Source organism: Pygoscelis adeliae, unplaced genomic scaffold (genome assembly GCF_000699105.1).
Source record: "Pygoscelis adeliae isolate BGI_AS28 unplaced genomic scaffold, ASM69910v1 Scaffold194, whole genome shotgun sequence".
NCBI classification, from domain to species: Eukaryota; Metazoa; Chordata; class Aves; order Sphenisciformes; family Spheniscidae; genus Pygoscelis; species Pygoscelis adeliae.
In genome coordinates, this window is record NW_008824549.1 from 310,382 (window position 1) to 332,797 (window position 22,416).

The 22,416-nt window shown below is 41.0% G+C and overlaps 1 protein-coding gene across 1 annotated transcript in view; it reads right to left on the reverse strand.

Annotated features, from left to right (window-relative positions):
• The window catches only part of ITGA9 (integrin, alpha 9), a 221,539-nt gene that overhangs the window by 10,643 nt on the left and 188,480 nt on the right, over nt 1-22,416 (reverse strand). Inside the window, exons 24-27 of the mRNA XM_009321898.1 lie at nt 16,677-16,802; nt 15,941-16,060; nt 14,087-14,188; nt 5,184-5,303 (exon numbers count right to left, since the gene is read on the reverse strand). Coding sequence (XP_009320173.1) covers nt 5,184-5,303; nt 14,087-14,188; nt 15,941-16,060; nt 16,677-16,802 — 468 coding nt within the window. The remainder of the gene's footprint in view (nt 1-5,183; nt 5,304-14,086; nt 14,189-15,940; nt 16,061-16,676; nt 16,803-22,416) is intronic.

The following is a 22,416-nucleotide window of genomic DNA, read 5'->3' on the forward strand; positions in this document are numbered from 1 at the left end:
CACTGAAATCTGAAGAGGTTTTGTGCCATAACTGTATGTGCCTATGCACCCCTGGGGAATTAAAAAAAAAAAAAGGCAATTTTATTTCATTGCAGAGCTTCTACTCCAAAACCTGGCCACCAGGAAAGGGGGTCAGTAAAAGGACTGGCCAGGAAACGGTAGTTAGCCTCTACCACCTGAGCTGTAAATAAAAGGGAGAGAAAATGTTTTTGGGCTTGTAACACAGGATACAGAGCAACCACTGGCAAAGAATAAGTGCAGAGGTTTTGGGTTTTTTTTTTTTTTCCTCTGCTGGAAAATGGTGAGCTGTATGTTTTGGCCCATTGTAAAAAGACTTAATGTTTGAGGCCCTAAGTAAGGGAAAGTGTCTCCTTCCAAAAAGGGGAAAACAGTGGGGTTTGCTACATAGGTGAATTTCAAGTTAGCTTTAGCCTTGGTTAGCTTCAGATATTTTCTGAATGCTGAAACAATACGTGAGGCAATGGCAGCTGCTGCATGTACGGGAATACATGTGTTCTTTTAAAGACACTTGTGCAGTCACAGAAAAAGGTCATAAGGCTTCTCCAAGCAAGAAGCCCAAACGCACCTTTGAAAAACCTGCTTGGGTCTGTCTGGCTTTTTTAAAAGAATTTCATGTTTCATAAAGAAAAGTTTATATTTCAAAGTTTGTGCCTTAAAGCAGTACTAGCAAACAGCTGCATCCACACATATAGCCTCTGTTTAAACGAGGATTTTGCAAGTCCAGCACTTGGTAGGATTCATGCTCCCCATTGGAAAAAGCCAGTTCAAAGCCTGCACTAACTCAGCTCAGTAGACAGAAGTGTCTTCACAACATTTTTCCTTAAAACTAAAAAAAAGCCTTCAAACTCATTTTAAGACAAAGGGCAAGAACGTTCTGTCTAGCACGTACTGAAGAGCAGGAACTCTCTGGCTAATCAAAAAACAACATATGTGGGTGCTATTCTGCTTGTCCTTCTCCTCTCTGCAATCCTGTCAAAAATCCAGGGCTTGGAGCAGAAGAGTGTCTTATTACATAAGGGACACCTAGAGATCAATTCTTTGCCCCAGGAATCCAAAAGCTATAACACAGTGCTAGAAACCTCATTTTAGACAAGTCAGAGCTTGGATACCACAGGGACAGGCTCAGTTCAGAAAGCAGCCTAATGTCTAGATAAATAACTTTAGATAAAAGTCCAGCTCCTGTGTTAAACATGCCACAAAGAAACAAAATAATGTTGCTGCATGAATATAAAATCTTTGCTTTGCAAATCACTTCCACAACCGGCTCCACAGATCACTCAGCTGCCCAAATGTCCAGTCTGGTACTCACTTACGCATCCCCCCTTTGATATCATCCTCTGGGCACAAACCATTGTTTTTCTTTTTGTGCACTTTATCTAAAATGATATGGATTGAATAATTCACTCCACAACTCAAGCCAGGTCAAATGTAGAAACTTCAATCCACAGCATTGTAAAGCACTACTATTATTAATAGAATATCTATTGTGTTATAATATATCATGCTTCAGATTTTTATTTGCATGGTGTATGCCAATTCTCCCCTGGTTTACGCATGCATAAATCCACTTGCCTGAAGGGGACCTTGTCCCCACGCATGGCTGCAGGCCTGACAGCTGAGGGAAGTGTGTGTGGGACAGCACTCCCCAAACTAATCCAGCCGTGACCGCCTTTCCCTCCTGAACTGTTGCCAGTGCTTGTGAAACCACGGGCTCGTCTAGCACATGGGTAGTTGGCCTGAAGCAAAGCGACCTCCTCCCCTGCTCCACTCTCCACAAGCATCTGGAGGCCACCAAAGAGACGCAGGCCAATCTCCGTAGTAAAAAGCAAGCTGTATTGCTGAGGGCAACAGCATGAGAGCCACTCCTGCTCCTCTTGCACATGGGAGACCACAGGTGAGGCACAAGTGGGGAGAGTGAGCTGCGCTGCAGAGGAACCGGCAAGAGTGGGAGCACGTCCCCATGGATGCCTGCACAAAGGCATCTGGAGTGGATGAACAAGATACGAATAGCCACAAGCGTCAGGGTAAAACTAGGCTATCCAACAAAATAGGCAAAAATGGGGCATCTCTTGTCAGTCTGCCTTACGCATGGCATCTCATGGAAGTCAGGGAAAAGCTTCTCACCCCCTCTGAATCTGTACACACTGAAACCAGAGGAAACACGGTGTCTACGTGAAATACCAAAACAAACAGAAGCTAAGCCAGTCAAAAACCGATCAAGCTCACACTAAAAAGCTTGCTATGTGTGTATAAACATGGCTGTGGTCTTGCACGTGAATAAATAAGCTTTATTTGAAGTGAAACAACCAGGCATTTAACATCACTTCCATTGACACGGACCCCCTAAACTGTGCAATTTTAGATCTACAAATAATGAGATAATTACCATCCTCATTTTATTGTATGCACAGTAACCTTACTCTGATTCATAATAGCATTTTGGGCTGGAATGTCCCTGAGATCTCACTCCTACTAACACCGTTAATTCTAGCAGTGTGCAACGTGAAATATTTACATGTATTCTAATATTTTTCTGCAACTTTAAGGAGCTGCTTACTCCGTCTGCAAAATACCAACGTGTTTGAGGATTTGTCCGTTGTGTCGCACCACTCAACGGCGCAGTCGTGCACACAGTGAGAGTGTACCTTCCACACAGGGCTGAGACACAGTCGCTGCCAGCAAGCCCTGCACTGCTGCCAGTGCTCAGTTCCCTTATAATGAGTTTGCTCCAGCTCCTGCTCTGTTTTGTGTAAACAGCTGCCTTCCAGGACCACAGTTTAGCTCGAATTAATTTCTTAATAAAAATATAATTCAGTTTATACTCTAGTCCTAAAATTTGGGTCATTTCTAGCTCTCATTAGTGGTTCCAAGATGCCCAAAATTCCATCTAATTCAAATCTGTTCTTTCATTCCACAGTTAAAGACTAAAACACTTCTAATGTAACGGGTTTTTTGACTTCTTCACACTCAAAATTTAGGAATGACTGTAGGATATACTTGGCCAATTTTGTCTAACAAATATTTACAATCAGACAACTAAGATTCCTCTGTAGGACTGCAACTTTCCCATGACAGTTTTATCTCAGACAACTTTAATATTGCCAGTAACTTTAATAAATATAGCAACTAGTGAGTGCAAAGTATTACTTATGTATATTTATGTTCCAAAGTAAGACTTAAATGAAAATACTGGCTGATACTAGCAGCTACACACTTTTAATCACTTTTCACTAAAACAAAACCTTAAGTTATTGGTTCCTTTAGTAATCATGCAACTCTGTGGATAAAGCACTGGAGTGCAGCTGACAAAGCCTGGCTTTTATTGCCATCTCTGCCACAGGACTCTGGGCAAGGCATCTCACCTTGTTTTGCCTCAGCACTTTAACATCTGCGTGCAGAAAGGGCTATATAAGCCTGGTGTTAGTTTTAATTATTTGTTGCTGTCACCTGGAATTTCCCTCAAGGCTTTCATGCAACAAAATGGCAGCTTCTTCATGTGTACTTGAATGATCCCTATAAAATTTAAAAGAGCTCAAGTCTCAAGATTAAGTCAGGAAGCAAAGGACTGTATTAATTCTAGTAGAGACCAAGAATTGAACTTGTGTCAAATTCTCATGGAGACTCGCAGTGAAAGGTGCTATTCCTCTTATCTTGCACATTTTCAAACAATTCATCTAGTGCCTTTTTACCTTCAGGAAACAAGCCATATGAAATCAGTCATATAGGTATCAGCAGCAGTAACTCCTTTTTCAAAACTGTGTGTCATTGGGACATAAACCCTGGGCCTCTTCCAATCTCACATTTTTCCATTCTCATGGTTATTCTGCCATCTTAATTGCACAGACTTTTTTTTTCTTCACTCTTTGTGCCACAGAAAGCAAACGCATTTCCCACATGCCAGGAAAACAGAAGTTACGAGATATTCTAGACTGTGGTCAAACATTGTTTTCCAAATGGGAGGAACAGTCAATTTTGTCCTGGCCAGTATATGCTTAAAAATCTTAAAAACTGACTATAAAAATACTTTAAATCTATAACCCATATAAAATTTATATAACCTATGAAGTAGATGTATAATCTCTAACACAGCTATACACACATCTGTATAATCTATAATAAGAACTGCATGGCCAGTTTTTGGCCCAGGTTTGTAAATCCATTTTACAGCCTCACGACCTGCAGCGGTATGTCCTTTCACAGCACATTGTGGCTGCGACCTCCAGTCCCGGCACAGCCAGCGAGCAGAGCCTGCAGCACACATGCTGCTAAACAGTGCGAATCAGGCTGCTGGACCTCTGCCACGGGAAGCAAAATAACGTTGGACCTGTTCCCATGTGTGCATTTGAGATTTACTTCTCTCAAAGACAGTCCCTGACCTTGACCGTGGCCTTTTAAATTTATGGATTGGTAACAGGGAACTGAGGAATGAAAACACTTAAAGCTCCTTACCCTTCATATTTACCACACCAGACGGCTGCTGCTAAGTGTCAGCATCAGCCCAGTTTTGCCATGTAACAGTGCCTGGGTACAAGAATTGTATCTTATCAGAGATGGTGTGAAGGCTGGCTTTTAACAGGTCCTGGTGCTTCTTGCTCTGGTAAGGCATTTTACTCATCTGGAACTCTTTCTTTGAGGGATCTGAAGAATTTATTGCTGGATACTCCTCTCCCCCAGGGCATTCACGTCTTGAAAACAGTAGCTACCGACTGGTTTTTGCTAGGCATGCACCCAAGCTTTTAGCTGGGCAAGCAAAGTTGAACTGATTTTCAGGAAACCCTGTTGAAATCAGTGAGCCTCAGTCATCAGAAAACCATAGAGATGTACCAAGTATCTAAGTGTGAGATAACAGCAGGTTTCTAAGAGGGATCCCTCCTTTGTCCTGAAATGGTATCAGAGGTTTCAACTTTTAATAACCAGGCCCTAAAAAGAAAAATCCACTTTTCCACTTCTTCTCTACATCATGAGTCTCTCCCTGCCCCTCACAAAAGCCTGGATATGAATTATAAATATTATTAAAAAAATATTTTTGCTGGCCAATGGCTTCTGTAATGGAGTGGACAATTATTTAGTTCCTAAAGCAAATGGATGTTAAATGCAAGGATAAATTTAAGCTTTTTTTCCTGGGACTAGCCTTGGTGTTTATGTTGCATCTGTTACCTTACCTTCCATAAGAGCACAGCCAGCAACAGGAAGATGAGAATTCCCACCAGCAAACTGATGGCAATGATCCATCCGACAACATACCCACGAGGCTCCAGATTGTGCAAAGCCTCAAAGACCACCTACAAAGCAAAAAAAAAAAAAAAAGAAAAAGATCTTTTTATGATTGGAAGTTGTATTGTTTTCTCTTGTACTCATCTTATTAAACACATTGCATGGCAAAGACCCCCAAAAAAAAAAAAAAAAAAAAAAAAAGAAAAAGATCTTTTTATGATTGGAAGTTGTATTGTTTTCTCTTGTACTCATCTTATTAAACACATTGCATGGTGGCCTCACTGATCATATTTCATCTGTCAAACAAATATGGAATGCGTCCTTAGTTTTGTGCCTTCCATCTATTTTTCGCAAGGGATTTAAAGCTTTCAAGTGGAATTTGAGTAGCCATGCATTGGATCCAAAGGATATCAGCTTCCACTCTGAAATAACTCTTACCCTGCCAACCCCCCACCCCACTCCAGACACTGAGCTTGTTCTGGTGCTGGGCCACCAAAGGTGCACAAAAGTTTGCATGAAAAACTCCATCCCTTGGATCGGCAGGGATTGCCATGACATCTTACGTGGATTGTCTTATTCATCATGTTCCCGGCCCTGCCAAACACCCTGATGCGTCACATGAAACTGTTAACTTTTTTTCACAAAAAATAGGACAACTCGCATATATCCCTATTGAATACAAATCCTTCCTGCTGTACTTCACAAGACACATTGTGTGAAAGAGGGAAGGGGGCGTGCGGTCATGGGTTCTTCTGGGAACACAGAAAGCAGTCCCCTGCTGTTCTCTTCTCTTTTTTTGTATAGCATGTATGGCAGGGTAATACATCCTACATAGAGTTTTCCTTAACTGTCTGCCTTAAGAAGAAAATGGGAGCAAATTATACTGCTCGTATACACTATGTGAATTTCCAGTCTCTTATTTCAATCAAAACCAGTTCCTCAGTGGAAAACTGAAAAACAGTTCTCCTCAGTGAGGGCTATTTCTATGTTAAATTTTGCAATTTAATATCCAGCAAATGCTGAGAGGCAGCAGGGATTTTTTTTTTTAAGGTAATACATTTGCTTTGTCTGGCTTTGTTTTGGCTTGTTTTGGAAGGCAAAGTAGTGAGTTTTCCTCCTTCCTTCACAAACCACTTTCATCATCTTTGCCTAAAAATGTAAAACCCTTTCGTAGATATGAATTGTTAAATCAATCTTTTAAACAAAACAAAAAATTTTGGTAGTTAAAAGTGGGTGAAAATCCAGGAGTTAGAGTCAGATACAATTATGCAACCGCAAGACACATCTTTAAGAGGCCCATGGAAGATCAATGAAATACCTCCATTCACTGGTGACACCGTTCAAACAGCATCATTTATGAAACAGCAAAGGGAACGCGATACCATACAACCCATATGGATGTCGAAGGTGGGCATTCAGGAAAAGGCTGCAACAGGGAGGTGATGGCAGCACTGGAACAGGGGCCAAAGAGGCTCTGGGCCCTGGCCAACATCATCCTTGCAGGTTTCCAAGCCTCAGACAAAGCCATGGGAATCCTGAGCCATTGTGGGCCACAGCCCTCCTTCGAGTGGGAAATGGGACAGGACAACCTCCCAAGATCCCACTAACGAACATTTCTCTCTTTCCGTAAGCATATGCAGCCTCAGCAAATACCCACAAAAATTGCAGGCACAGGTGAGAGAAAGCAGGTGAGTAGGGCTATATTTTGTCATGGTGTTCCCATAAAGAAGTACTCAAAGATCCTTTGTCTCAGTTTCACAGGCGAATGCTGATTAAGACCACAGCTTTTCTGGAGGAGGAATTTGAACACAGCTGACTACACACACTGTTTTTTTTTCTATTGATGAGCATCCTGGTTTCGGCTCAGATAGAGTTAATTTTCTTCCTAGTAGCTGGTACAGTGCTGTGTTTTGGATTTAGGATGAGAATGATGCTGATAACACACTGACGTTTTAGTTGTTGCTAAGTAGTGCTTACACTAGTCAAAGACTTTTCAGTTTCCTATGCTCTACTGACTGAGAAGGCTGGAGGTGCACAAGAAGCTGGGAGGGGGCACAGCCAGGACAGCTGACCCAAACTGGCCGAAGGGACATTCCATACCATGTGACGTCACGCTCAGTACATAAACTGGGGAAAGCTGGCCGGGGAGGCCGCTGCTCGGGGACTGGCTGGGCATCGGTCGGCGGGTGGTGAGCAACTGTATCATGCATCACTTGCTTTGTATATTCTGTTGTTGTTATTATTATTATATTTCAATTATTAAACGGTTTTTATCTCAACCTGCGAGTTTTCTCACTTTTACTCTTCTGATTCTCTCGAGTAGCTGTGTGGTGCTCAGTTGCTGGCTGAGGTTAAACCACGACAATGAGATATTATCAGGCATTTGATGACAATGAGACATGAAAACATAACAAATGGACAGGAATTAAACTATAGATAGCATTATCCAAACATATTCCCATAACTAGTATCACAGTGCTCAAAATAGCTCTCGAACATGGACCAGTTCTTCACCCGAGAAAAAGAATAATTTTAGCGTTTCAGACATTAGCACAAAGCCTTTGTCAGACTTTTTAAGACATCTTGCTGAACACAGAAAGTTTCCTAAGCAGCAGAGTTTCCCTCATAGCCAAGACGAGTGTAAGGGAAATACCAGACAGAGAGATCAAACGCAAATCTTGTGCCTTCCTTGTATTTCTGAGCCAGCTTGGAAAGACGATCTGATGTGGCAGTCCATCTCTCATGGAGGCTATGGTTAACATCCATTTTGTAGACACAAGTCAGATGACTATTTCTTAGATGATAAGGCACTAATGTTATTTTCCTTTCTGACTCTAAAAGAAAAACCCTCCTAACATTTTAAGTATTGCCAACTTTAGTGAAGAGGCCTTTCAAGCAGTCCCTGGATGCAAAATGAGGTGGTGCCTTCTTTCCACTACTCAGAGAGTAAATGTTAACATAACACAACCTCCAGCACAACAGACCCGTGCATCCTTCATGCTTCCAAAAGACAGAGCCAGGAATAGCTGCAGAGATCAAATCATACATCATCTCTACAGCAAGAGCCCACATTTCAGGTTTGAAGCACACTGGCTAGAATAGCTTGGCTGTAGCTTTTGCAGTCAGAGCTTGAGCTGTAAGGGTAAAGAGCAACAGCTTCTTATCTATCCAGTTTCTTCTAGCAGTCTGGAATCAACATACAAGCATAAAAAAACCCTGTTCTTGGCTTTGTGGTTTGGAGAGTAGCGGGGATGTTGCGCATGTTAATGTCCTTATCCCTCTCAAGCCCTCAAAATCTGCCTGCATTAATATGCAGCCACTGCAAATGAGTTTTGGTGAAGAAGCGACCAACAACAAAAAACCCTAGCCAAACCCCAGTCAAACCGGACTGAGCAGACAGTCAGTGTACATCACACACCGGGAGTGTCAGCAAGAAGCCAGTACAGTAAGTGGTGGGAGGCCAGGGAAACAAGTCATCCCGAGGGGCAGGTCGGGGGCAGAGGGTGACGTTACTAAAGAGAAGTGTGCCATCCATCGCCTGCCGCTTGACCCGCTGGCCATCACGCAGTCTCTGAAAGCCAATCTTGAGCGAACCTTGAACTCCTTGTCCCGTCCACCCCAGCAGCGCAGCCCCTATAGGACAGCCAACACCTTGGGGAGCACAAGGCTGTCCCCAGCCCAGCGCACTTCCCACAGCCCCGACCGATAGAGAAGACAGGAGTGATAAGAGCAACTGATGCAGAAGATAAGGGTTGGGTGGGAAAGCACCCCAGAGAGGGCGGTGGGGGCGCAGCAGCTGTCTAGTTCAGAGAAAGCACATGCAACGGTCATAAAATATGGAGTGGATTACAGGCTTGTTTTCAGACTCTGACGAAACGCCAGGGAAAGGCCGTGAAAAACACAGTTGTCTTGACGATATATGAGAAGTTTTAGTTTCATATTTATCTTTTGCATTTCACACTGTACTTGCGGGATCTGAAAGTGGGGAAGCCCGGAAGGCAGCATAGCTCGCTGTTTAGCTGTACGTACCTCAGACGTCAGTCAGGTTTTACACAATGTAACTGCCCTTCTGTAAAATAACAGAGATCTGCACCCTACCACTGATTTCTGAAATGTTGAACCTGCATGGACAAGGGCATCTACCAGTTCATCTTCTACCTGTGCCAAACACTTGCTATATTCTGATAGTCTTAGTGAACAAATTTAAAAGACTCAGATTATTATTTTTTTTTTTAGTGCTTTTAAAACACCCTGTTTCAGTGAAGTGTGTAGGCAAGAAGTTAAGTAGTTCACTGAATAGGAATTCTGCAAATACTTGAAGTTCATACTGTGCTGAAGCCCTTTGCAGAATAGGCACACACTGTTGCACCGGGACTCAGAAAGACAAGAAACATAATTCAGCAAAATCTGGTTAGAAATACAGAATTGCAAAATTTTCATTTCTTTTTGCTTACGTGCACTAAATGCATTTTATGCACTTGTATCATGAACCACAGGGCTTATCAAAAAATGCTATTTTATTTCTGTATTATCACCCAGAATATTTCTGGTGTTTCAAACCACACTGCACTGCTGGCTGACTTGTCCATTCAAGTGCCATTATACTTGGGGGGACTTGCAGTAAAGACACCATTCTCCTGTACATCTGTACATATAAGTATATGCATCCTTTTTTATATATTTATTTATTTACATATACTAAGAAAAACCTTGGAAGTTCTTGAAAAATACAAACCTGAAGTATCCTTGCTACCTGCTTGTCTCTATCCCTGGGAAATTAACTATATTTTATTGCTATTGTGTATTGTTCTGTTCCTTTACCCAAGTGTGTGTTTCTACCTGCCAGACTGCACCGTAAAGACAAGAAAATCTATAAAGGGATTGTTACAGTAACAGATGGAAAGGTAAAACAACGAAATGAAAAACGAAACACGGTGAAACAATAAGGCAGCAAATAACCCACTGGAAAGGGGGCTGCAAAGCTGCTGGAGGAAGCACACATCTGGCTCCAGCCAGGCTAGGATGTTGCACCCATCTCAAAGGTAAGCTGGAGGGAACAGGCACTTTAAAATGCTCAGTGTTTCTAAAAGGCAAGAGGGGGTGGTGGTGGGTTGCTGAGTGGAAGAGGTATTCCCATGAGCATTGAAAAAGGGCTGGGATGTCATGAGAACTGTCTAGTACCACAGGCTGCTCCTTCCAACGCAGACATGGAGTACAGGCCAAGGCCAAAGTCAGGAGTCCTCTGTGCCACAGGCAGACAGCTAAAGCCTAGACATGTGAATATGCATTTAAATCTCTCTGCATATAAATACGCATATAAAGACCTCTCAAAAACACCTTGTAGGTCTTCACAACCATAAACTTCATTTTTCTAAGTTTTTCTTTTTTGTTGTTGTTTTCCCTGAAATATATTTATCATCACAAACATAAACATACATAAATCCTGAGCGAAAAAAAAAAGACCCGTGTAGGGCAACCACTTGCCTGTGTTGAATTAAACCTGGGGTGACTGGGCTGAAAATGAGAGAACAGTGAACTCTACCCAGGAAGAGAGAAAGTTCAAAGGCTTGATGAAGCGTACCTGTGCTGAGCTGACAGCACCAGACAGCTATATGGTAGCCTTCAGCTTTACATGGCACTTTGTTGCAGGAGCTGCGTGCATTTTATATGGGGTTCCCCTTTCATCTATTCAGCTTTGCATTCCCTCACTTTCAAGACAGGGAGACTCAGAGGCATTTGGCTGGTTTTGACATAGTGAAATCCAGCCTGTTCTTCCCTCCACACTGGCACTCGCAGAGGGAAGTCCTTTTGCTCCATAAGAGCACTCCTCCTCCTGCACACGAGCAGTGAGCACAGGACGTGAATCCTTGGATCTGGTATTTGACCACCGCAGTCTCATGGAGCTTATTGTTGGTTTTGCCTCACATGCAGAGAAGAAGGGAGCCAAACCTTCATGGAAACCCATATGCTCAAGAAAATAAAGTATGCCTCCTGATAATACCATGCCATCGGTTTCAGCCAATACATACTCATGTTAATACAACTGTCATCACAGAGCCAAATCCAAACTCGGCTCACCTTCTTCATATGATTTGTCCAATGTAAGAGTTCAAATAGCCTGTTGTAACTGGAGACAGAAAATATATCATTCCAAATCACATAAAACCATATCCAAATCCAGAGAAATTATTTCTGAAAACTGCATAAATGCATCTTTTTAAAAAATGGATTCATTTCAAAGACAGCCTGCTTCCCAACTTACAGATATTTACATAAGCTTTTGCATCTCCCTTACAAATCATCTACTAGAGTTTCTGACAAAGCTGATATTTATATGGGTGGTCCTGCCACCACTGGTACTTCTTACACTAGCACGACAAATATCAGTCTACCTTTTCCTTTTGTCTTCTTTACAGATAGTTTGCACTCTGATATTGTACACTATATTGTAGAAGTGCCCAGTGAAGTAAGGGCACCTGGTTCTAAAGAACTGTTTAAATGGGCTATTAACTCTACATTTAGCTGTAGAAAGCAAAAAGGCCTCTTCAAATTTACCATGATAAAGTGTCTAAGAAAATGTGTTTCATTGTTAGGGAACACTTTCATAAACAGACTCAAAGGAATTCCATGCACAACTGTTCAGAAGGAGCTGCTATCCAAACGGATACAGTACAGCAGTCCATGGTCAATGAAAAGAATACAGCATGGGCTTTAAAAAGGAAGGGAGGAGTATGAACAAAGACATTTTATCTCTCCTGTCTCTACTTTCAGCTGAATAGCTGTGGCTTGCAACAAGTACTATTCCCTTCTGCATTCCACAAGAAAAGATGGGGGGGGGGGTGTGGAATTAAAAACTTGAGCCAAATCACATGTCTTAAATTTTTCCCTGAACATGACCCTATACAAAACATACAGCAATGGTGAAGCCAACAGACATATGGAAATAGCATAAAGGAGAGAGCAAATGGCACTCACATTAGAAAAGACTTGAAATTACAAATTGACGTTACATGGCTACATGTCAAGCATGCTCCTTTACAGCTAGGGCTTCCCAGGAACTAGGAGCAAGCTCTTCTTTGAAGATTAATATAGCTTCCCAGCACACACAGTGCGCTTTATAATCGTTGCAACTCAAGGCTTGATGAAAGGCTTTCCAGGAACAGAAAAAGGACAATGTTTTTTGTTTGGGTTTTTTTTTTTCTCCAAGCATTAGATAACAATGAAATAGAGCAGAGCTTGCATTCCTAGATAAAAGCATTTCTAAATTTTGAACATTGAATAATAGTAATCCCACACATTTTACATTGTGCCTATCATTCTGAGAGATTCTAAAACTCTTTACAGATCAAAATACTTGGCAGAGAGATCTTGACTTCTTCCATTTCAGTTGGGGCATGGGCATCACAATCAGGTGTTACTGTAGTCATTAATGAAATTTTGCCATAAAATGGCAAGATTTGCTCTGTTCAAGCTGCAGAACTAAAGAAAGATCAAGCAATGCATTAACAATCAGGGCTGCGGGTCACTTATAAGGCACGTTCCCAGGGAAGGCTAGCTATGTTTTTCATTTCTGCTGCCAAGCCTACTTTTTAATGCTCTTTAGAATGGTCCAGAAACCTGACAAAGAAAATAAAACAGAAGGGAAAAAATGGTGTCCTGTCATATAAAAGAATTTCTTTTTCTGACAGATCTAATAAAATAGTAAGTTAAGTCTAGGGTTGCAGACATGATGGTGGAGAAGATGGTCACTGTAGTGGTGTCTCTACTTTCAGACTGAAGGTAGTAAGTAGATGCAGGTTCAATTCTTCCTTTGCCCGTAGGGTTTTAAATCCAGTATCTCTGAGATGAGTGCTTTAATTTGGGACATGAGTGTCTTCCAAAAGTGTGTGAACTCAATGCTTTCACACTCAGACCTCAATAGTACTCACTGAAATGGAGCCAATGAGAGAATGGTTGCATGGGCTGGTGGTGATTACAGTCATTGGGGATAAAAGGATAACTGAGAGATGGGATCTAGACTATGTTCCTAAAATACACAGCAAGAGGAGAAATTGAAAGTAGTCCACATTACCTCTGATCCTCACGTGAGAGAGAAATAAGAAATGAAACTTAAAAATTTCAACAGGCAAAAAGAAAGCTGAATTTGGGTGTGGCCCCCTGTTCAATTTTCATGCATAAGTATTAGGCAACTTGGCAGTAGGAAACCAAAGCCATCACCTCCACCTTCTCCAGTAGATTGTAAACATGGCCCTGTACAGTTTTACTTACAGCCACAACTATACAGTGAATTCATCTTGAACTTTAATTCCAGCCTTCCACAGATCAACACAAAATGCAGTATCAGGTCATACATGAATTCCACCAGCTCAGCACAATGGAACAGTTAAATGAATCTCTGAAAGTTTAGACCCCCTTGCCCATTTTCACAGCTCCCAAAATACCATTAACACTTCTAAATATTTCATACTGGCACATCTGAAAAGGCTTTGCTGGGGTTTCAAGTCTCTGCTAGGTTTTCAAGGAAAATCTGAATTAGATTAAAGCAGACATTAACCCTAGAACAGGAAACGAAACCTAATTTTGGCACGAATACCTCAAGGGTATTACAATTTTGTCTAGTACAACACACTGCTCCACATAACAACATTCACTGTGATGGCACGGTTATCGCAGAGAGAAAAACCACAGAACCACAGTTCACAGCACTGCTAGTCTAGCCAGACAAAGTCTGAGCACTCTCATGGGCTAGCCCAGCCCAAGCCCAGTCACAAATTCCAGTTTGCGTAGAGCTCTCAATGATCTCCAGCCCACTGGGCTCAGGAAACCTTTCTCTTCAGGTTTATTTACTTACTGGTTTTTCTTCTGGGCTCCCATTGGGCACCTCCACAACTCTGAGGTCAGGGTCCACCCGCACCCTCGCCCTTGTGACGAACTGGATGACCGATGAACTGTCCTGAGATGTAAAAAGAGGAAGAATTGAACTAGGGGGGGAAAAAAAAAAAAAAAAAAACCACCACCCCCCCCCCCCAAACAAAAACATCAAACATTTGCCAATGTAATAAACACAACCACACTATGCTTAGTGGAGGCTGGGTTGAGAGTTAAGTACTATCCTGGTTAAAACCCTGCTTTGAAAAAATACACCTTTTATATATATATACACACCATAACAGACAGACAAAACCGAGCACATTATCTCAGATTAAAACAAAATCAGGTATGCTGGACTTTAAACACATAGTTTGTATTTGGCCTGTTAATGTTTCCTGCATTTACCACAAAAGCAAAAGACAGAACATTGCCAATCAACACAGGCAGGCTCAATATTAACCATCAAAGGAAAGTTCCTATTTGTTTTTCAAGTTTTTCAAGTGAACAGAAAAAAGATATACAAAACCTGGGATAAACTCAAGTATATCTTGAGGTGAAAACTTCTTAATTATTTGATTCAGTGCACTGCAAATATCTTAACTATTCAATGTATACCTCCCCTTATTAATATATATTCCTCCAATTTTTACACAGTGCATTTTAACAGGCACATTCCAATAAGCTGCCATTTCAACTCATAGGTTAGTCATTTGTAGGCTGTTCACCTTGGGGAGGGTAGGTGATAAGTAGCAAATGACATGTAATTAATTGGTGATACTGACCCAAAGACATGTAAGCACTGTATGTCTTTTAAAGGAGTGTTGCTAATGGTCATCTTGGAAAGGACCCAGCAGATGGGATGAATCCTGGCTATTCCCAGGACTGAATTTCCCAGAAGCACATTTTGTGTGCACTCAGTTACTTGCTTACATATTTCAGCATTTCTGTAAGCATGTAAAAAATACCTGAAACTTCTGGCCTTGCCTGTATATATTTTGTTTTCAAATATGAACAAACGTTAGCAGACCTGGTTGGTTTCAGCTGGAAAAGCTCAGAGCTATCAATTGCTTTAGGAACTGCTTTCTAATAAGGGCTCTCTCCAACGCTTTTAATCTAGCAGCTATCAAAGACAGGTTTATTTTAGTAGGCTCACGTTATCAGCTTTCTCCTCTGATTATCTTATACCCTCACAATCTTACAGCATCTTGCCACAATTACACAGTCAGCATTTTTGTAAGTATAGGAGAACAGGGCAAAACGCAGTAAATCACTAGAAATTTAAAAGATTTGCTGTCTCATTCAGTGGCTTCAGAGAAGACAGGAATTAACTTGCAACCATTTGTTTCTTGTCACAAATGTCAAGCTCAGCACTAATATGGTCGTGATGTATCTTCTTTGAATAATAATCATTTGAAGTAAAAAATTACAAAAAACTGCCAAGTCTCTGTTTACACAGAGAGAATGATAGATAGTTGGTCACAGTTCACATGCACTTACTCTACTTTTCATTTTTCAGAATGAAAACTTTCAGAAATCAATTCAACTTTCAGAAGTCTCTAGCCTTAACACCATGCATACAATTAGGGGCCTCATTTGTTGTTTCTCAATGTATAAATTTCTGAACTTAATTTATTTATGCCTTAATGAGTAATGGGTAAGAACTAGGATTAACACCTCCATACATGCTGTTGATAAATAGATCTGTTTTCTTTGACAACATGATTTTTTTATAACACAATAGTAAAGAGAAGAAGGAATGCAACTCTCGAGTCCATTGATGCACATAAACATACTTAAATTGGTATTTAAGACAAACTACAAAGGAAGCACATACCTTCTTCAGTATCTCAGTATTCAGCAGCGTGTAGACACTTATATCACAGGATTCTGCTTTTACTAGCGAGCTTAAGTTGCAGCGTATAATTAAGCAGGACCTGCCTGGTCTTTCACAGTCCTACAGGAAATATGGAAAAAGCTGTTAGGCAAAGGAGGAAAAAATTCAGTGACAAATTGTGTGGCAGCAAACATGCCAGCTGACTATGTTACATAGTGAACTGCTAAAATACAGCACTCCTGCACTGAAATAGCAACAACTTTCAAGACCTGAAGACAGCTAGATACTGTACAGCTAGATACTGTATTACTGCATGAAAGCAAGGCAGGTGAAATTCAGCCCTCTACAGAGCTGCTGAGACACATGAGCGCCTGGGGCTGGGCCACCGCCGCACCCCAGCCCTCTGCGCAGGTCAGGCACCAAGCATGGTGCAGGGCCCTGCTGCCCCACGTGCCTTTGAGAAAATACGGGAGCGAGGGCTCTAGTCACCAAGTGTGTGCTGCTATGTCAGGTAACTCCCTCCCCACTGCACTTCCTGAAACTTCCTATATCCATTTAAAAAATCAGATAATTAAAATCACTAAATATCCCCACAGCACAACATCAGTATTAGTCTACATGCACCAAACAGTTGCTTTATAATGAACTATCTGCTTCAGCTCTTCATGCTGAGCCATGCAAAATCTTTTGTAAGATACACCATATGTTCAAGTTTGTCATAGGCGGACTTTCTTACCAATACTTTTCTGCCAGACTTTGTGAAAAAAGCAAATATTGTGTGGAAAATATTTTCATTCTCTTGAGGAACAATGCACGGGCTGGGGTTTCTGTGAAAAGAACAGCTTCCTTTGTCCTGACCAACCTGCAAGCACAATTATAATCACAATTATTACTCTGAATTAAAATAAATGACACAAGAAGGTGGGATTAGCCTGTCCGTAAAAATACACCTACATCTGAGCTGGATGTCTGGACTCCCATTAATAGTCACAAGAGAGAAATAAGTGCTTCGGGAGTCAAATAATCTTAAAGAAAATATCTAAAGTAAGCCCGACAAACCATGCTTTGGAAATGCTCGTCTCTCTTGACTGGATAGGATATGAACATATCTAACCAAGCTCACATGTAGGTGTCTGTGTTCTACATGTCTGGAGATGGAGACAGAGGAGAAAAATCTCAGCAAAAGATATAAATCACCACATAGCATTTTAAGTCAATTGTGTATTACCTTTTTTGTAACTGTATTATTTGGTGCTTTGGCCAACTTGGCTCTTTCACAGTTTATAACAGAACTAATGAGATAAACGAAATCTTTGTGTAAATGCACAAGCCTGGACACTAAATCTGTTCTTTTACCTTCAGCATAAATAGTACAAAAATAAACTTTTTGTATCATTAGCTTATTCACTTGTCCAGGAAAGTAGATGCTTGAAGCAAGTGAAACGCACCAAGATTTGATAAAATGATCTTCAGTCAAGATAACCTCACACTAGAAAACCCTTCTCACTTGTTGCAGCTTATGAATATTCACTGAAGAAAATATACTGCAATTTAATACAAACTATGACAACAAAGTATCAGCAAATTCCTCCTGCCGCCATCCTTAAAACCTGTAAGACTAAGAGAGAGGGAGATTTTCCCATAAACCACCAAGCGACGTTCTTATACATCTTGCTGTTGACCTCCCCACATCCTCTACTCTGAGAGGATGAAAACTTGCACCTTATTCAAATCAGAAATCCTTGAAAGAGGGAGAAAAAAAGTTGTTATAGTATGAAATTACTGCATGCTCTGAGTCCGATTCTGCATTAAACAGTTTGTAGCTGAGTTAGCCAAAGTCTTGCCAAAAAAGAAAGGTCTATCTAGATCTTAAATACTATTTTCCAGACAAGTGATGTCTATGTCTCTTGGTAAGATATACCTTTTCTGCTTCACTGGCTCACAAACTCTTCATAATCTGTTCTTTGAAGTACGTATTCATAACTTGTCTTTACATAATCTGTCCTTACATTCTCAACAGATACAGGCATAGGTAGCTACCCACAGTTTCCAGTCTCCTTGGGATCAACTGAAAATTAAGACTATGATGTTCTCCATTTGTCCAGGTCACCTGGAATGAGTTTTCATTATTTATTGTAGGTAAGAGATTCACAAAGCACACTGACATTTCTTTTCTTTGAACTTTCACATGGGAATTAGATCCGGATCAACCAGAAGGTTTATGTTAAATCAAGAACAGCAAAGAGTCAAGATCTATTCAGTACTTGCTCTTTCTTCCTGAAAGGTCGAATTACCAGACACTTGGACAGATGTCATTAGATTAATGCAAGAGATACAGAAAGGACAGTATGAACTTCTGCACTATCCCAGCTTTTGGCGTACTCTCCCAATAGTCCTGCTTTACACCCTGTACAAATATGGTGTAAGAACAAAACCAAAGCAGAAATATCTCACAAGACTAAAAGGAATTATCTGGCATGAAGCAACATAAATCTGGTCCTTTCTTCTCTAAATGATTATCTTTTCTTAAACTGAAACTTGGCTACATCTTGTCCTTTTTAAAACACTTTAGCTGAAACAGAGAAAGGCACCTCCAGAGGACTAAGTCTGAATTTGGAAATACCCTTTCCTCTCTGCCAACTATGCAGCAATCCTACACGAGGCGGCTATTAAATTCAGTGTCTCTGCCCATGTTAGGAGGGACATGTGCAAGGACCAAGCACCTCCTAGCACCTGCGCTGCTCTGGAACAGACCAGCAGGTCACCTACAGCCTGTTTTAGCAGCCAAAGGCAGATGCCACTTCCTAGAAGGAGAAGGCAGACACTACTACTTGGCCTGCAGAATTTGGGGGAATTCAACCAGACAGAAATTAGGTTGTATTGATCTGTGTATCTGTGATCAATCAGCATATGCTGACAGCCAGTAGGCAGGAAAGGATGCAAGGCAGCCGAGAAGCACTCAGTTTCTTTTAGCACCCTTAGAAACAGCAGAGACACAGAACTAGGAAAAAAGTAACAAAAAACTTTGAAATGGGTGGATCATGCTGAGGTAGAAGGAAATCCAGCCTTTCCAAAGGACTGGCCACAGTTGGGTTTTTTGTTTGGTTGGGTTTTGTTTGTTTGTTTGTTTTGTTAGGGTGACTGTCAGACACTTATATTTCACACCATCTCTTATTTTCCTCCATTTTTACATGCATAAAGGGAAGGTTCAGTCAACCAGTCAGACAAAACTATGGTAACTTTTCATTAAACTTTGTTTTCAATGAAAAATTCAGCTCTAGGAAATCAACCTGCTAAATAAAATCTTAGCACAAAGCTCCTGCCTGCATTATGCTGAGACTGAACTGCATCTCTGAAATATAAATCAGGATTTGACCTCATGCGTGAGCCTCTCCTTGTCCAAACGTGGTGCTACCCCAGCCACCTGTTTTTCTCCTTGTGACCAACCTTGTAATCTGGTACAGAGAGGAGAAAATTTCTGGCAAAGTTTAAGGGCTTTGCATGAGCAAATGCTTACCATTTATAGATGCAAGAATTGTGCAAGTCTTTGAAATGGAGTAGGTAGCCAGGCTCTTTGACAAAGTCTTGGAGTTTCAGGGTACGTGACATACTAGAGCTTTTCAGAAATTTCCATGTGGACTCAGCAGCCTATAAACAGAAAAGGACTACCCCCAAAGTGATCTTCCCAGGACCTGGGACCTAACATCTCACAGAAATAGCAAAAGGGGGTTTTTGGAGCAGTGCAGAGGATGTGGAAAGAGACGTGCGCTGCCTTTGCACTCAGTACAAGGACTATACAGAAGCCACAGCGAAAAATCAATGTCCAACTCCTAACACAAACAAACACCACCAAAACTGGGGCAGGGGGAACAGAAGGTAGGCTCTCTTAAATCCTACATTAAGACTGCAGATTGGGAAATAAAAGCCCTGTCCTGAGTGAGGTACCAAGCAGGAGCAGCCCTGCAGCCTCCCAAGGAGGGACTTCCTAGGAGCTGTATCAGAGCTGCCTCTGCTGAAGGTTGTTTCATTTTGTTTTCCAGAAGGTACTTACCGTTGTAAGTCCTGCATAAAATCATTTGCGGTCTGGTGCACTGGCAATACAGCTAAATTTCCTGTACTGGAAGTGTACCTAAAATCTGTACCCAGACAGATGTAGACAAAGTCTACGTTAGCACATAATGCAGGCCAAACCAAAAGGTGAACCAGGCTAACTGAGGCATGGCATCCTCAGCACCTGATGTCCGTATCACATACTCTTCTAACTTGCTCTGAGTCTGGTCCTGTGGTCTGAATGTGCTGCAGCCACAAATGAGCGTTAAGTGCACTCTTCGAGTGCTCCTTTGTGTTTCTTTTGCCGCAAAAGGAATCCAGTTTGTGCACTCTGCGATGCGAACCACAGCTCCCTGGCATGGGGAGGGCTGGGGATTTTGCTTTAAAAGCTCACTTCTGGACTGAACAAAGATGCTAGTAAAGAAGCACTCTAAGGCACGCTTTGGTCTTCAGCCTCGCAGAACTTCTGCAAAGGGTGTTGACTCAGGTGCGCAAAATACACATTATGCATGCTTGCTAAGAACAAGTTTTCAATTTTTTCACCCATGAGCGTGGATATTACATTAACTCCTATAAGCAGCACTCCTGGAATTCATATTGTTTGTTATGTACTAGAACGGTTACATTTCTACATAAGCAAACCCTTCTGGAACAAAAAAGCTACAATCAGTCTTGACCATACAAAATTCCTCCATAACTAGAAGTGATACATTTTTTTTTTAATCTGACCTAGCAGATTTCATTGAACAGCTTTACATTGCAGAAAAAATGGCATAAAAATAATTTCAAAGGTCTTAAATTATTTTATAGTTTTTCTTCTCTATATACAATAGTTCACGCTTTCACATATATTCGAGACTACCACATATATAATGAGTTTTTTCAGGGTAAAAGCGTAAAATTTTTGTAACAGAACTGATTATTACCAACTACTGATCCTAGCCTTCAACTCCTGGAAAATCTTTCCAATTAAAAAAAAAATCGTATTTTTGCAAAGAAATTACATTTTCAGATTTTCAATTCTAAACTGAAAAATTCCTAAGAGGGTGGTTTTCTAATGGAAACCCAAACATTTTTTAAAAACTTTTTCATGCAGAATTTATAACTTGATATATTTATTATGATTTGCCATTGTTCTAATTAGAATGAAGCATGTTTTGACCATCTTGAATAATGTCTTCAATTTTCACGTGAGGCAAATCAAGAACAAAAGTAAAATTTTCCCACACAAGTTTTTACTGACAGTGGTTTCTTTTTACCAGGCTGTCCATGTGTAGGGATGTTCCCATTCTCTAGGAACATCTTGTCATAGACTGCAAAACACCTAACCTCAATGCATCATGCGTATTTTTTTGTCTAGTTTTTATCTCAAGTTCAAAGGCACTTTTGTCAAACTGCTCAGCCCCAAGGTAAAGAAAGGTAAAAAAAAAAAATTCCATGGTGGGAATATCAGAGTGATTAAAGCCAGCACAGCCTGCATTCAGATCTCACCTGCATTCTTGAACATCGCTGGATGCCAGAATAGACATCTAAATTTTCAATAGTAAGACGTTATTGCTGGGCGCCTCACTTAGACACCTAACAGGCCTCCTTCTGGAAGGTGGACATGGGACACTTAAAAATCACCATCTTTTAGAGAGTTTTAGCTGGACATCCAAAAATCTAAGGGAAATCACTACTCACTCATGAACATATATATGTGTATTCTCCTATTGTGTTCAACACGTGTGCATATACATGCAACATGCATAAACCTGAAGAGATATAAGCCAGAACATTTGTACCACACAGACTGTAACTGGCACCTTGCGTAACAGGCCTCTAAAGGTCACTATAACTCTGCAAAGGCTAATAGTATTACTAATCTATCATCATGCAGAAAAGCAGAATATCCCTTACGCTGCTTACCCTACCCATAAACGGCCACACGTTCAGAGACAAGTTAGTCTCTAGCTTTGTTAATTTACTGGAAGTTGTTGTTCCCTTAAAGAGCCCATAAACATGCTTGAGAGACAACATTTAAATAGGACAGCCTATACAATGGGTTAGTCTGCCAACTTTTTGTTGTCAGCACAAACCACTAAGCTTCTCAGAGACAAGACGTAACCACTGGAGAAAGCATGTGCATTACTTCATGCTTTAAAAATGCTGTATCTGCAACAAGGAAGAAATTCCCACAGGACGACTTTAGTGGACTCTGAATATTTGAAAAGTCTTATGGAGCAGGGGCAAACCCATAAAGTAGCAATGACTTTTAACCATATCAGATTACAACACCCTTAAGAAAAAGTGGCAGGAGGACATTTCAGAGTGAAACAGTTGTATGTAAAACATACCATGTACACTCCACACACATTACATCCTAAAAAACTGCAGGATTTTTAATAGGGCTGTATGGGAATAGTATGTTGGATTTATTACATACA